This window comes from Ciconia boyciana, chromosome 1 (genome assembly GCF_034638445.1).
Source record: "Ciconia boyciana chromosome 1, ASM3463844v1, whole genome shotgun sequence".
Classification (NCBI taxonomy): domain Eukaryota; kingdom Metazoa; phylum Chordata; class Aves; order Ciconiiformes; family Ciconiidae; genus Ciconia; species Ciconia boyciana.
The window spans coordinates 5,084,986-5,100,435 of record NC_132934.1 but is presented as its reverse complement, the minus strand read 5'-3'; the positions used below and the strand labels follow the sequence as shown (position 1 = coordinate 5,100,435).

Here is a 15,450-nt window from a genome sequence, read left to right as displayed (position 1 = left end):
GCAGTTATCTGAAATGAGATGAATCCCAGCCCTTAACAGAAACACCTGAAAGGTGAGATTCCTCCCAGATCACCCACCACTTTTGAAAACATGTCTGTACTGTACTGTAGAGTGACTTCTATGTCCCCATTCACTTCCTCATCACCTATATGCACTGCTTTATACAAAACAGCACTGCTGGTTGTCTCACATAGTTGAAAGCTGGGCCGTGAAGAGAGCCCAATAAACCAGCTGCCTGTGCAGGTGGGACACCTGGGTGTCAAAGAAGCAAGTCAAAAATAGCCCTCAGCAGAAAGCAGGATAAAGTGGTTGCAGAGCAAAAGTTGACAGCTGCCAAATTTGAAAGCAAGTCCATAGCGGCTTGCTGATGGGGAGCGTTAGCAATCTGCTGCTACTTGAAAAACAGGCAATGAAAAAGCAACATGGGGGAAACATGAGGCATACACAGTCAATACTTATGCTAATGTTTCTTCCTCCTTTCCTCCTGGAATTTGGATTTTGAAAACATAAGCAGTGCAAAGCTTCTGCCAGGTCCTCCCCTAGTATCTTAGGGCTTTGCTGCATAGACTAACACCAGCTTCTCCAAATTCCTCAAGAGTGGGACCAATTACCAACTGTGGAAACCAACCTGAGTTTCCTACAGAAAGGCTGTTTTCTTTTGCTCTGCCTCCTTACAGAATTGCTTGCTGTAGGAGCAAATAGCAGTGTCAGTGAGATATGGACATCTTGCTTTTGGAGACATGAATGAATTCCCAAGGAGCAGGACAATGGCAATGGCGCAGCGTTGGTCAGTGTTATTTTGCAGATAAATTCAAGCTCATTCTGGCCACGGGGACCAGGTCCAAATTCTGGAAGGGGTGAAGGGAAGACATTCAGGGTGTTGCTGTAGGGGAGATATACCTGGTTCCTATCATCTGCTGCCGAGATGAGAGAGGTGTCAGCAGGTCAGAGAACCATGGTCACGGGGGAGGATAGGGGTACCCAGCACGTGGAGGAGGCAAGAATTGGTGAAGAAGACATCCCTGCATCAAGGTGAAGATCTGTAGCAGCTGCCAGAACACCTGAAAGGACTGCAGAGCTGAGTGGTGAGAGCAGTGCAGGAGATACCTCCTCCAGCCAAAGACCACAGCCACAAGGCTTTGCACAGTTGAAGAGCTCACAAGGGTCCCCATCCCTCCAAACCCAGTCTCGGTGCTGAGCTTGATGTCTTTGTCTCGCTTTACACCCACTGATGATGTGGCCCCGAGAATGCAAATGCATTATAATTATCTCTCTCTCACTATATAGGAAAATTGCAGGCCATTGTAAATTATGCATCAGCATAACTTCTCTGGAATAGATAAATTATACATGGGCTTTACTTTGGCAACACACAGGGGAGGGTGGGAAAGACAACTCAAAACAACAGCTATGAAGGAGAAATGGAGTCAGTAGCAGTCTGGCAAGAGCTTTTTAAATCACCCTGGTTTCCAGCCATAACTCACTGCCTTTAGAGATGCTCTGGTTAAAAATCTGTGCCGCTCCTCAGCCAGTTCACAGTGAGCAGCAGTCTCCATGATGGAGATGCTGCTGTGTTTGGCACTGATGGAAACCCCAGACTAAAAACAGCTGAACAACCAACTCCTACCCCATTCGCTGGCCTGGATTGCCTCTAAAGCAAGAAGAGAGCAGATGTCCTCTCCCCACTAGCACCAGGTGATGGGAGACCTTGGTCCTGGCTGGGTGCCGAGGGAGTAGCTCCCCATCCTCTACCTTCCTCCACACTCAGTCATGAGGGATGTGACAAAAAAATGCAGCATAACTGTACTTCATGATGCTCCTCAGCCCTCTTTTTCCCCAAGGTCTTGTCCTTCCTTACCTCCATCAGTGATGCAGTGAAGCATCATTTGGGATCCAGCTCCAATCTGGTGCTGCCAGCCCGCAGGCTAATAGTGAGATAGCTGTGGGTCAGTAGGGCTTGGCTCTGGATTAAACAAGGTTAGGAGATAGATACCCTTATAGTGTGGAGTAGGAACATCTCCTTCCATTTGAATAGTCTGGGCTGTTCTCACCTCAGGTATTGGGAGAGAAGCAGCATGGATAGGTTTGTTTTTGTGCAGCACCTCTTTGCCAGCAGAACAGGCATTTCTGCCGAGTTCTGCGTTGTTACTGCATCACCCTGGTTTCTGCCCAGTTGCTTCGTCCTAGTGTTGGATTCAGAGGTCATGAGTTCTGCAGGGAGGAGACTGCTAAGGTGCCTTCCTGAATGGCAGCCCTTTGAGCAAGATTTCACAGCAAAATCTTGAGAGCAATCGCAGCTTATTTGGTAGTGTGATCAAAAATACGGATTTTAATTCTGTGTGTGTTTGGGTGTGTGTATCCTTGCATCCATGCAAAGTCTTAGGTGAGTGACAAGTAACTCTTGTGCTATCTAGTGCCAAACTTATTTTTAAAGCCTGGCTGTTCATTATTCTTGAGACCAGTGGTTTATTGTGGTTTCTTTCACCCCAAGAGGCAAGTGAGGTGGTAATGCCTGTTGTTTAACATCAGCTGCAAAGCTTATCTCATTCCTGAGATACCTGTTTGGAAAAGAAGTTGAAACTTGGAGACAAATACAGTGGAGACATCAACTATTGCCATCCAACAACTGCATCTGGGCTGAAAAATACTGTCTGTATAGTAGCCAAGATATGTAATAAATGCTAACTTTAAGTGAAATTAAAGTAAACACATTGTCAGCTTTAGATGTAGTTCTTGGGTCAGAATATCTAAAAAATACTTCTGAACAGTTCTTCCATCTATGCCAACAACTTACCATGGCAACATTGTAAAACAAAATGAGATGTCTTTTTAAGACTTCAGATGATCTATAACCGACCATATCTTAGGGAAATATGCTGTAAAGATTAATTAGCCTCATTGCTTACTGCTCTTACTTTAAGACACTTTGCTCTTTCTTGATTTAAAAATAAAATGGACTTAATGTGACTGTCCTACTGATGCAAACAGGAGAAATCAGCCAGCATTTGTGAAGAAAGGCCATTGTACTCTGCAACTTGAATATTTTGAGCACAGCATGACTTCTTAGGAGAAATTTGCATAATTAAATCATGGTGCTCAGAATATTAAGTAGCTTGTACTGAGCCTTAGGTGTATGATTGAGCCAGGCTAATAGCGTTGTCATTAGTGATCAGGTGTGGTGTTGGAATGGCAGAAACCTTCTGTAGTCTGGAAAGACATAAACTGCATTTCTGCAAGAGGGTACACTAACATCCTCTTCAAGACTGCTCTGTGGACTTCAGCTCATCTAGAATGGTTCCTCCAACTTAGGATCTGGCCACCTGTATTTTTGAAATATCATGGACTGTCATAAGCATGTCAACACTACAGCCTTGACGATGACAAAAGCGCGCTTTTAGATGCTTGATCATCTAATGAAAGAATCCCAAAGAACTCTTTTTTCCCTTCTCTCTGACCCACAGACACATCATTATTCCAAGGAAAACAAAATAACTTTTTATTGTCCTGCCTGAGGCTAGCCTGGCAGTTAGAGTCTCTCCTGTTAGGTAGGAGATGTAGGCTACATCTCAAATAGAGGAGGGAAATTTAGTTTCTCCTCACAAGGACGCTGATCTTGAAAAGCAGAAGAGGTGTAATGGTATTTTGAACTGTACCTCATCGCTGATAACCTCCTGAGAAAACTTCATCCAGGGTTGGGGCCATTAATGAGGAAGGATGGAGAGATGGGAATTGTGTGAATACCAGAAAGCTATGATGGGAAGAAAGGTGCTGAACTGCCCAGTGGCATCAGCCATGTCTAGACATGCTCAGAAAAGGGCCCTTGTGCACTTGAAAATCTATGACATTCGAAAACTTTGTAGCTAAGATGTCAGGTGCTTATAAGGTTGGGTAGAGTCTTGTGGTGGTGCTGTGTGCTCATGCTCACTGATGTGACTCCAGCCTACTTGACTCTGAAAATACAAAGTTCAGCAGTATCAAAATAAAACCTTATAGATGCATAGCAGCAAAGGCTGGTGTTGTCTAATCCACCCCTCTTCTCCAAGGCACCGCTGGCTGCACCCAAACCATTCCTGATGGAGAGGGTTGAAAATAAACTACCAAAATCTCAGACTGGTCACACTCCAGCCAAAGGGAATTTAGTGAATCAGATCAAAATTTGACAAGTCTGTTATGGGTGAAGTGACTTTCCATCTCCAGGGAAAGTTGGAAACTGGTCTAGGTTTGTTCACTGTTTTTGCTTTAATCACAGTTAATTTTCCCACAAGAAACAGTGTTCTTTTTTCTCCCTAGTGTTTAATAGTGTGTAATATGAAGCGATAATGTTGTTAGAAGATAACACTGTTAACATGGTGGTGAACTGCTGTAGGGTGTAATGCCAAGCTCAGTGACTTATACGAGAAACAAGAAGAATAGAAGCCAAAGCTTTTAAAAAAACCACATTTTTTATTCCCTTAAAGGGAGATTATTGTTCTTACAAAACACTCTTTTTTAAACTGAATTTAGAAGTTTACAGAGTCCTGCTGATGACAAGCCAGCTTTGAGAAAAGTCATGGTATTTTGGGTGTCTTTGCAGGGCTGGAGTTGATTACGTGTCTGGGATAATGCCCAGGCAGGGCCACACTGTTATTTGCAGGGTCGGGTTTTCTTTTCTTGCTCATTTCCTAACTGTTCTGACAATTCATACAAACACCATAATCCTGATAAAGGAGCAGGGCAGTGCTGTTTGTGGGAATGGGTCAGCAAGAGACGCTTGCTTTCTGCTCCCGGCTTTCCCACCGGCAAGCAGGGTGGGTGTAGAAGTGTGCTGAAGGAGAGCTTCCCCAACAAGCTCCTGCAGAGGTGTTAAATAACTCCCTGGATGTGCTGATCAGGAGGGGAACACATCTGATGAGTTGTGAATGAGCGTGGGAGCTACCCAAGCACTTGATGTTTTTAGAAAACCCACCTTTGGCTTCCCTGCATCATGTCTCAGTGTCTTTGTGTCGGAGACCAGTGCCCCATCAGTTTGTACGGTGAGTAGCAGGCAAGAAAAGATATGGATGAGCAACTGGATGGACTCACTCAGAAGCTTTCTTTTGTTCTCTTGGGAATCAGTATGGCTTAGTAACTAGTCTAGTGAGTTGTGCGATGAGATGGGAACCAGCTGGAGAGCTGTGGGTAAATCTGTGTTGTAGTTTCCCCTTGTGTGAGATAGGGAGTGTGCTCCTGCCCTTCCTCATAGAGCCCTTTGAGATGTACAGCCGATTAGAGCTGCATAAGACATTGGTGCTATTATTAGGCATTGCTTGTGTCTCTAATTATTAGATGTCTCTAATTGCACTTTTTTGAAGAGCGGCTTGAGTAATGTTTCCAAGGGCCCAACGATAAATCAAATTTTGCTTCTAGTAAATAACCTAGCCAAGCAACTCAAACCACTGCCATTTTACATGGTACTATGCAGTATTAAGTGAAGCCTTTGCCTGAAAATAATTCATCCTACGAGGTTTTCAAAATACTAGAAAATCCTCAGGTTGCTGGATTAAAAAAGAAAAAAAACCCCAAAACATAAACACATTGCTCTTTGCAATATGACGTAGTCAGTTTTTCATTTCTGATGAACCACATTCATGGGTGCTGAGGAAACTTAAAGCTCACCGTACTGAAATCATTTGCAGGCCCCCAAAGAATTAAGAAACAGGCGTTAGGTAAAGAGCTAAATTATATCAAAACCAATCCAGACTCACTGTGGGGTCATTCATGTACATACAATGCAGAGTGTTCAAACACATGGTCTGGTGCTGTTAAGAGATTTGTTTTTCTTGTATTTATCTCCTTAGGCCAAGTGTAGACTATTAAAGCTTGGATTCCCTGAGCCAATAGTAGGACTCATTTTTATTCTCAGAGACTTTGGATTAAATGGATTGACACATGTGTTTTATTGTACAGAGTGGACACATACTGGGTTTCAAGCACACCTCCTGCAAACTCTTTTTGTGTAGACTTCATTAGTATTCTGTTAATACAGTCAAGGCATGCAGCACTCAGATGCTTAAGTATATTGCTGACCTCAAGTATGTGAATTTCCCCTTTAGTGTTCAGTGTGTAATGGTACACATGACTTTATACGTGGTTGAGCCACCAGCAGTATTTTCATTTTTTATTAAATTGAGCCAGTATGAATGCAGGGAATGGAACCTGCTTTGGGCGAGAGGATCTGTCTCAAAGAAAAATACTGATTAACAGGAGATCTTTGGGGTTAGCTAGTAGCATTTAATGCAGTCACCATATCAGATCAATGTGTCATCTACAATGTGTTTGGCACTGGGACCAATCTGGGACCTCTTCTCATTGCATATAGCACTTACTCTGTGCAGCCTTGAACCTAAGTTGGTACCTGTAAGCTGCTCCTCTCTATGCAGCACCTGGGATCATGTTCACTGTGGTCAAGGACTACTGTTAAAGCCATCAATGTTTTCGGTTTTGTCTCTCAATAGGTTCTCAGCATGGTGATCAATGCAGCTTACAAGCCAGGGAGTGTTTTACGAGAACTGCAGCTAGTGGAAGACCCTCAGTGGAATTTCCAAGAGGAAACACTTAAAGCAAAGTAAGTCTTCAGTGTGTACTCTTTTATTTGAGAGGCTTCAAAAATGGAACTGACTGGGGGGAAAAAAAAGAGAAGAAAAGATTTTTTCTATTGTGAGAGTTTTGCTTTTCTAATTATCATTTTGCTTCATTGAATTATTTGACTCATTCTATAGCAACTTAAGAAATTAAATATTCACCTGAACGGTTCATTTCTATTGTCTTTCTCCAAGCAGCCATCCAGATTTTGATGAAAAATGCCATGTTTATTCAGTAAAGTCCTGAGTTTTATGATAAGCTGTTCATATAAGCTTGACTATTATTGAATTAACTCAGTTCCTGGCTTTCTAAATGTAGTATTATTACTGCTTTTAATATAGAGCCTGTCACTCTAACGCAGAAAAACCTGGCAAGAACCAATGGCACCAAAAAAAGTGCAAACAAAAGAGCAGGGACATGATTTTAAGCAGGAGAGTGATTAGGACAAAATACTAACAGATCTGGGATTAAGATCAAGATTTGACGCCTTTCTAGAATATATGCTTCAAGACAGATGTCAACAAATAGATCTTTGAAGACAGCTCTCTCCATTGACTAACCTGGTCACTTTGACTTTTCGAGTACTGAAGTTAAATGCAGTGAATCTCACCCTTTGTACTGAACTCTGTTACTCAAACAAAAGCAATTTTCTCTTGGTTATTTGAAATGATTGGCTGTCAAATATGGCACTATTGATTACTATTGTATTTGATCTTTGGCCATGCAGATACTGCAGAAGGCTCATGTGTGCTCTGGTTGAGGGAGAGAATTGAGAACCTTTTATTCTGCATACTTGGAAACTGCTTTTCTAAAGGAGGATTGCAGTTAGAAATGAAAAGCTACTAGAAAATGCTGTTTTTAATTTGCTTCTTTCACCCTTGTGGAAAGTCATGTTTTTGTGTTTGTCAGTTGAAATTTTGTGGATGGAAATCTAAAAGTCATCCTTGCGCGTGCAGATTTTCATTAAAAACAAGTCATCGTCCATGACCTGGTTTTCATTGATTCCAGGCTCCCACACCTTGTACTAGCAAATATCAGATAATGTACTCCTACAGGTAATTAGCAGTCGTGAAATCAAGTTGTAATGCCCTATCTTAATGTCCTATCCTGCAAAGACTTGAGCTTACCGGCAGTCTTCCTATTAGCAGTATCCAAAATAGGACTTTGTTGGGATTTCTCATTTGAGTGTGGGGATCTGCTTTGTGCAAAAGCAGCAGTATCTAGTTCTTAAGGCTGCTGCAATCCTTATTTCTAATGGGAGACAGCCTGGAAAATGTTAAACTGACCATCAAGTGCAGGGATATCTTATCCTTGATAGTCAGCTATGTCTACAGCCCAATCCGCTGCGACCCCAGGTAGCTTGCTGACTCCAGGTGTGCTTACACCAGGAAGACCAACTCAGTTATGGGTACATGGGTTGCTAGAGATCGTCACTCATCCATATCACATCAACCACTTATTCTCCCTCACTGTTGCCTGATGCACTAATCATACTGTAATGAGCACTTCCATCTCTGTTACCTTCCCCCATGATGCTTCTACCCATTCATTCCTGTGTCTGTTTCTCCTCCCATCTATTTAGCAGGGCAGCCAGCCTGCTGGGATATACCATATATCCACATAGCCTGCCAGATAAAAGTATACCAAAGCTTTCCAGCACAGAGGTTTTGTATTTTATGTTGGTCAGCCAGTCACAGGCTGTGTACATGTTCTTGTATGATGGCTACCCCAGGAGGCAGCGATCTCAGCTCTTCAGCGAGTCAAGCAGCATCTTTCAACTTTATCAAGTCACAGAATGGGTCATTACAGGCTCGGACCTGTGACAGCATGTTTTGGAGTGACTTCTAAGCATAGAAATGTATTCTCATTCAATGTGGCATTGTCCTCTGGCTCCTGAGGAGACAGAGCTCATGGGGCTGGGCAGCACCTTGTTGCTGTAGCTATCTGCCTTCTGAGGCTGGAACTCTGTTCACAGAGCAGTGCTGGCTGGTCATGCCAGCTTGCCTGCGGTAGTTTGAGTACTTCTAAGAGTGGGTGACAAAGGGTTGACATGCCCTAAGACTGCTTGACTACCCTAGGACTTCTTTCTTTTTTCCTTCCTGAGTTTGCTTTGAGCTGCTTCATCAAGAAGCATTCTGGTGTTTTAATTGCATTTGGTTGTGCAGAAGCAGAAAAGAAAACGTGCTCATGAAATCAGATACCCTGGGATGCGCAAACGGCACATGACATGTTACATGACGTATGACAGTCAGTGGTGCTCCAGAATCTTAAACAGAGACCCGTAACGAGCAGATGCCTGTCTACACCGACTTCCAGCTACACTGGCTCCCAGTGGTGTCTTGCTGCTAATGATGACAACTCTACAGCCAGCTGGAGCGTCTGTGCTGTAATGTGACATGTTGTGTCACCGCCTTCCTTCTGATGTAAACTGACAACTCCTTGGATCTTGACAACGTTGTTGTTTGTTTGCGGCGACGGCTGCAGTAGGGTAGAGCAAAGGGGAGGGAGGAGGACGGTGAAGAGAAGGCTTTTTTTACTACTGGCCCAAATGTCAAATCATGCACCGCCAGGAATGCGTTATCTCAGTCCTAGGGCAACCTGCATTTAGTTTACTCTGCTGTCATGAGTGACCAGCGCAGAATCAATTACACTAGCCTTGCAAAGAAGATAAACAATTTAGATTGTCCAAAGAGATGTGTCTGCAATGCGTGAATGGCAGTCGCTTCCCATCAGCGCTGCTGGCTCTCAAACCTGATTTATTGGTGATGATGAGTTAGAAATGTCAGGCCTGATCCTCTGAATTCCCATGAGGGCCAGCCGAAGCTGTGGGCATTCAGCCCTTATGGTTTTGATGCTTTAAGTTCAGTGCCTATATGTAGATTTGGCTTCCCAATTTTACATAAAATGCTTGAGGGACTTTATGCTTCTTAAGGGCTTTCATTCCGAAGGGCTGTAAGTGGGGCTGTTTGGACTTATCCATTTTTGCAGGACTTTGGACATAAACAGTACCAGTGTGTGCAGAGAGTTATCTCTTGGGTCTTGTATGAAGCCTAGTTAATCAAAGTAAAAAAGATGAGTATTCCTGGACTCCTTCATTAAATGAAATTTTGAGATCTGTCCAAATCCAGTAGCTGAACCCTAGGAATATTTACCCCCCATCACACACCCCATTGCTTATTTATGACGCTGCATTTCAAAGAAAGTCTTTTCACTAGGATGCTTTAGAAGACTGGCTTTCACTTGTGATAGATGATGCTGAGGTGTTTGAAGTCTTCTTTGCCTCATCCTTTGCTAGCAAGGGTTGCTCTCAGGCTTCCCAGGTCCCTGTTACTGTTTGAGGAAATGAAGTGTTACCCACAGTAGATGGAAAAGAAGCTGGAGACACTGTAAGCAAACTGGATGTGCACAAGTGCGTGGAACCAGATGGGATACAGCCAGCTCTGCTTGAGGAAACTGGCCAATGTCATTGCAAGGCCATTCTCTGTCATGTTTGAAAGTTGAGGATGATCAGGGAAGTTTCCTGGTGTCTGGAAAAAGGCAAACATCACACCCCTCCTCAAGAAGGACAAGAAGGAGAATCCAAGTAACTACAGGCTGTCAGCCTAACATTCCTGGGAATGTCACTAGGCAAATCCTTCTGGAAGCCATTTCCAAGAACATGCAGAACCAATAGGTGACTGGCAAGAACCAGCATGCATTTATGAAGGGCGACTTGTGCCTGACGTGATGAGATAACTGGTTTGGTGGTTGAAGGAAAAGCAGTGGAAGTTATTTACGCTGATTTTAGCAAGGCATTCAACACAGTCTCCAATAGCGGCCTTATAGCCAAGCTGTGGAGATGTGGATTGGACGTATGTGTGATGAGTGGGAAGCTGGCTGGACAACTGGCTGCCAAGAAAACCCCAAAGGGTTGCAATCAATGGTATAAAGTCCAAGTGGCAGCCAGTTATTAATGGTGCTCCTCAAAGGTCAGTACAAAGCTACACCTCATATGATCTGGTTCGTCTTCCACATCAGCTCTGCCGCATACTTCTTGAGGCACTGCGAGGGTGAATTAGTGTGATCAGGTGGCCTTCTGTGCCAAATATTGGAGACAGAAGTCATTAGCAGCAGTGGAATGAGTTAAACTCTTTCTTTCCATAACCAGGAGGAGAATTAACAAAACCTGTCCTTAGAACCAGAACAATTCCAGGGCCCTTTCTGAATCCTGTTTTCAAGAGTACAAAATATCACTGGATGATTAAACAGCTTTGGAGGAAAATAACTACTACATTTTTATTGATTTTACCTAGACTAGGATTATTTGCAAAATCCTTGGTATTCAGGATACACTGAGTAGCTTCAAGGGTATCGGGGTTTTGACAAAAACTTGAGGGTTTTCTGTCACTGGCAGTCAGAATGGCCCATACAGGCAGGGTCTGATTCAAACATGATGAAGTGGATGTTAGACAATTTCTGCTGCTGTACTGGTAAGTTGCTTCTGGTAGATCCAATGCAGAGAGACTTTGGTTGTGTGCTGTGAGTAGCTAGTGTTTCCTGGAGATTTCTCATGTTTAGTAGACTTTAAGCTAGTAAGACAAATCCGAAATTTCTGACAAAAGAATAGATAGGTGGTTTTGGTCCCCTGAAAGAAAATTGAGGCTTTTAGCCACTGAGATTTTCAAAATAGTCTCAAGGATTGTCAGAACTGTGCGCTGTATCCTTAGGATGAGACTTTTGAAAATGGGGGTAGTCTCAGTGCTCTTGCTGTTTGAAGTGTCTTCAGCACAAGGCTTTTCACGTCATCACACAGTGGTCCCCAGCTGAAGCTCCTAGAAGACATTTTGTTCTCATGAACCTCTGATCTATTTTATCACCAAAGAAAGCTTCAACAGAAGAATGATATTGCCAGCAAAGTGCTATTAGCTTAATATTGTTGCTCATGGATCAGCAAAGAACCTGATATTTTTCCTGCAAATAGTTTCAGCCGTAAGGGTTTCTGCAGTTTTTAGGATCTGAGGGCAGAGAAGGGGGGAGAGGAAAGGAAGATTTCTTTGGCTTCAGCTGAAAAATCTTTTTTAAAAGAACAGTGATTTCTAAGAAAACTGAAAATGTTATGCTTTACGCGGCTGTTCTCGAAGTCTCCAGTGCTGTCATGCTGTGCATGCAGGTTACTTACTGCTTAAAAGTGCTTGGGAATATAGGAGTCCTAGTATGAAAACATCAATAGGAATATCAGTAGTTGGTAATTTTTTGAGTGATGCTTATGGAAAAGGGCTTTCTGATTATATCCAAAGGAACTCTTTCCACATGGCTGTCCTAGAACAGCTCAGATTACATTAGGTGGTGTTTGTGTTAAAAATCTTTAGTGTGTGAGGAATATGGAAAATATTAGTAGAATCTGGTTTATAGGTGAAAGAGGTGCTGCCAAGGCCAAAATAATGTAAAAAATATTACTGCAGCCAGTACTAACACCTTGGGTTATTGAGACTGATTGCTGCAGTCATGTTGATCTCCATTTTGCCATCCATTCTGTTAATTACTATGTGTATTGCATTCAAATCAGACTGTGAAATCAGTCAGTTGTTCATTTTCCTGGTTTCATCTTTTTCTTTCACCAGGCACTTTAGTACAATGGATCCTTTCTGGGCAGCCAAACACAATAGGAAGCAGACAGTTAGAAGAAGTCAGCCATCCTTGAATAATACCCATCAGGCAGATTTCTTAGCTTATAAGAAAGAAGATCAAGAGGCAATTTGATTATAGTGCTTTTGCAGGGAAACAAAACCAGATGCAGTCTTTTCATCCTAACAGTGAAAGTCATAACAAGGACAAATAAATGTAAGTTAAATCCAGACACATCCAGACATAAAATGAGGCATAGGCTCATGAGGTATAGGTAAAGGTGCTCCCGCTGCCAGGATTCTTCCAGTGTGGAGACCTTTGAGGGGAGACTAGTGCGTTTCTGGAAGTGATGCTTTAGTCCAGCCAAAGTTGTTGGGGTTCAGGTGAAGGTAACACGATGAAATTCGGCAGCCTGTCACAGGAGTCAGACTTACTGGCCTAATGATCTAGGCTGTCATTAAACTTAATGGCTCCTGGAGAAGTAATAAGGGCAGGAGTCTTTTCAAACACGTTGAAAAGAAATAGAAAACGTTTATAAGTAGATACATTTAAATGCCTGTGGAATTTGTTCTTTTGACATTAGTATTGCCAAACCCCCTTTAGCTAGCCTGCCTGTGCAGCTGTTTCATAGGGCTGGGATAACAGTGCTCTGTATCTGGAAGGAACACTTTTTCCATTTTACATCATCTGTCTAGGTCTGTCGGGGTGCATGAAGAGTTGACTAATTAAGTCATTCATTCATTCATTCAGAAGGATGAATGAATCCAGGATTGTCCCCATGACCTGGGGTCCTTGGTCAGGCACCGAACGGGGTATCAGAGCCTGGTGCCTTGCAGAAATGCTCATTTAGGTTCTGGAAGAGTTTTGTGTTGAGGTGATAGTTTGGATCAAGTCTTTTGCGACATGAGGATGGTTGGACTGGGCTGTTCTCAGACCCGAGTTGCATTTGGGTACTCCTCTATAACACTTCATGTACCACAGTTTCAAACCCTTTTCCCATAACCCAGTGTTTCCAGAAAGAGCTTTTGGGAGGGAGAGCAGCAAAAGGTGGTTTCTCAGTTGCTTTGTGCAACTCAGTAAAACCTTCAGAGAGGGAATAGAGTCCAGGCGCATGCTATGTACTTGCCACTCTCTGGCCACATCTACTTTGTTTCGCCTTCTCCTCCTCTTCCTCTTCCATATCTGACAATCAGCAGCTGATTCCCTGCTAGGGAACTGTGGGTCTTAATGCACTCACAAATGCTTTGTCTCATTTTTCCTGATGACTGTATCTTTGTCTTTCATTTCCTCCCATCCAATAATCTTTCTTTCATTGTCTCTCCCTCTTTTTCTCTTGTGTTTGTTACTTTTCTCTTCTCTAAGCACATTTATAATGCCTTAGCACCAGGCGCCTGCATGATTGTCTCTTGTGTTGCCTTCCTCAGGACGTGCAAGAGATGTTTTAAAAACCTTATCTCACTGTTTACAATAGCTTGGTGCTGCTGTTTAATAAATTATGGGGATAATTGGTTTTTCAGAGTTCACATCTACAATGTATTACAGCAGGGATGTAACTGTATCTTTCTTAGCCATTTATCGCTCAGAAACACTTCATATAAAACACTGAAATAAATGTTTTAGTAGCACATGGATAACAAATTTAAGACAAACCTTTCATTGCAGATTTCTGCTCTAAGCATTCCCTGTAGGAATCGGTTTTAGGGCCTGTTGCTGCAGCCCCGTTAAACAACTCAATAGACTCCTGATTAGTTCCTCAGGTTTTGTATTGCCCACATCTCATAGCGGTGAAGTCATCTGGTCCCTGTATGGCAGACAGTACAGTTTCACTGAGATACTTCTACACAGTGTGCGTATCCCAGTAACCACAGTTGGCACAATGAAACTGTGGGCTTCTCATGAGCTGGAACGTGACGTGAGAGCTGCCTCGAGAAAGATGGCAATGGAGGAGACCAAAGGTGTATTGGGGGCTTATAGAGACAGTCTCCAGTGCAGCCCACATACAGGGTGGTGACCAGAAAGCTCTGCAAGGCATATAAGCTTCTCATCACAGATCAATATATGAGCAGAGGCTACATCCCTCTCCCCAAAAATTTGCATCAGTTCATAGTGTGGGAATGATGTCCTGTGTAGTATCCTCACCAAGCCTACTGTGATTTTTTCCATCTCTTGCCGTATCTACAGATATATCCAGTCTGCACCTGCACATGCATTCCTTCCCAGTCATGCCCACACCTCAGCTTCTAGGATCATTTCACTCTGCCTTTTCTTCCTCAAGTCCATCTGAAATGGAGCCACTAAAACAAGTGGACCTATTCTACCTGCCTTCCCAAGAGAGATACTCTTCCAAAAGTCATTAGGGAAGATATCTCCCCAACAGAGGAGAGTCTGGACTGTAGCATCGAAGGACATTGCTTGATTGGTGACATGGGGTCTTGTACTCTTTTCTAGATACAGAGGGAAGACATACAGGGCGACTGTTAAGATTGTGCGAACGTCGGATCAGGTAGCAGATTTCTGCAGAAGAGTCTGTGCAAAGTTGGAGTGCTGCCCCAACTTGTTCAGTCCTGTTCTGGTGGCCGAAGTCTGCCCAGAGAACTGCTCCATTCATACTAAAACCAAGTACAGTGAGTATTGGCCAAAATTCTTCTTGTTGCTAGCTGGGAATCAGAGCACTGGGAGACTGTGCCTGAGCTAGTGATGAAGAACAGGAGTTGTGTAATACATTAATATTGAGTAGGATTTATCTCATCTAAGAGCAGTTATTTAATCCTGACCAGGCCACCATAGGCTCCCTTCGTATTCTGTACAGAGAAATAGGCATCTCCAGAAAACTCCATCTCACTCCATCCTAATACATCTGTTTGAAGGTCATTACTCTTTGGAAGTCTTGACTTTTCTTCATATGTAAAGTTAATATAAGGAGCACATAAAAGGAACCTGCAGTGGCCAGCTGACTTCTAAACTGCTACATCTGAGACACCTTCATTAGGTGAGATGAATCCTGTCGTACTCAGTGAAGAGTTTCTGGCATACGCATCTCACAGGCCAGTATCACAGTGCCAAGGTGCTGGAAAGTTTGGTAGCATTGACTCTCTCTGCTCAGGGTGTTTAATATTTAAACATATTCCTACTTATTCAGGAAGGCTGAAGTTAGGCATGTGTTCAACACGTTTTGTCGTCAATGTTACTGATATTATTGGCTCTTAAACAGGTCAGGAAAGTGGAAGTGAGTGCTGTCCTTCTTCC

The 15,450-nt window shown here is 43.1% G+C and overlaps 1 protein-coding gene across 1 annotated transcript in view; it reads left to right on the top strand.

The window, feature by feature from the left end:
- SFMBT2 (Scm like with four mbt domains 2) overlaps positions 1-15,450 on the top strand; it is a 100,945-nt gene that overhangs the window by 79,808 nt on the left and 5,687 nt on the right. Inside the window, exons 15-16 of the mRNA XM_072865683.1 lie at positions 6,474-6,583; positions 14,653-14,828. Coding sequence (XP_072721784.1) covers positions 6,474-6,583; positions 14,653-14,828 — 286 coding nt within the window. The remainder of the gene's footprint in view (positions 1-6,473; positions 6,584-14,652; positions 14,829-15,450) is intronic.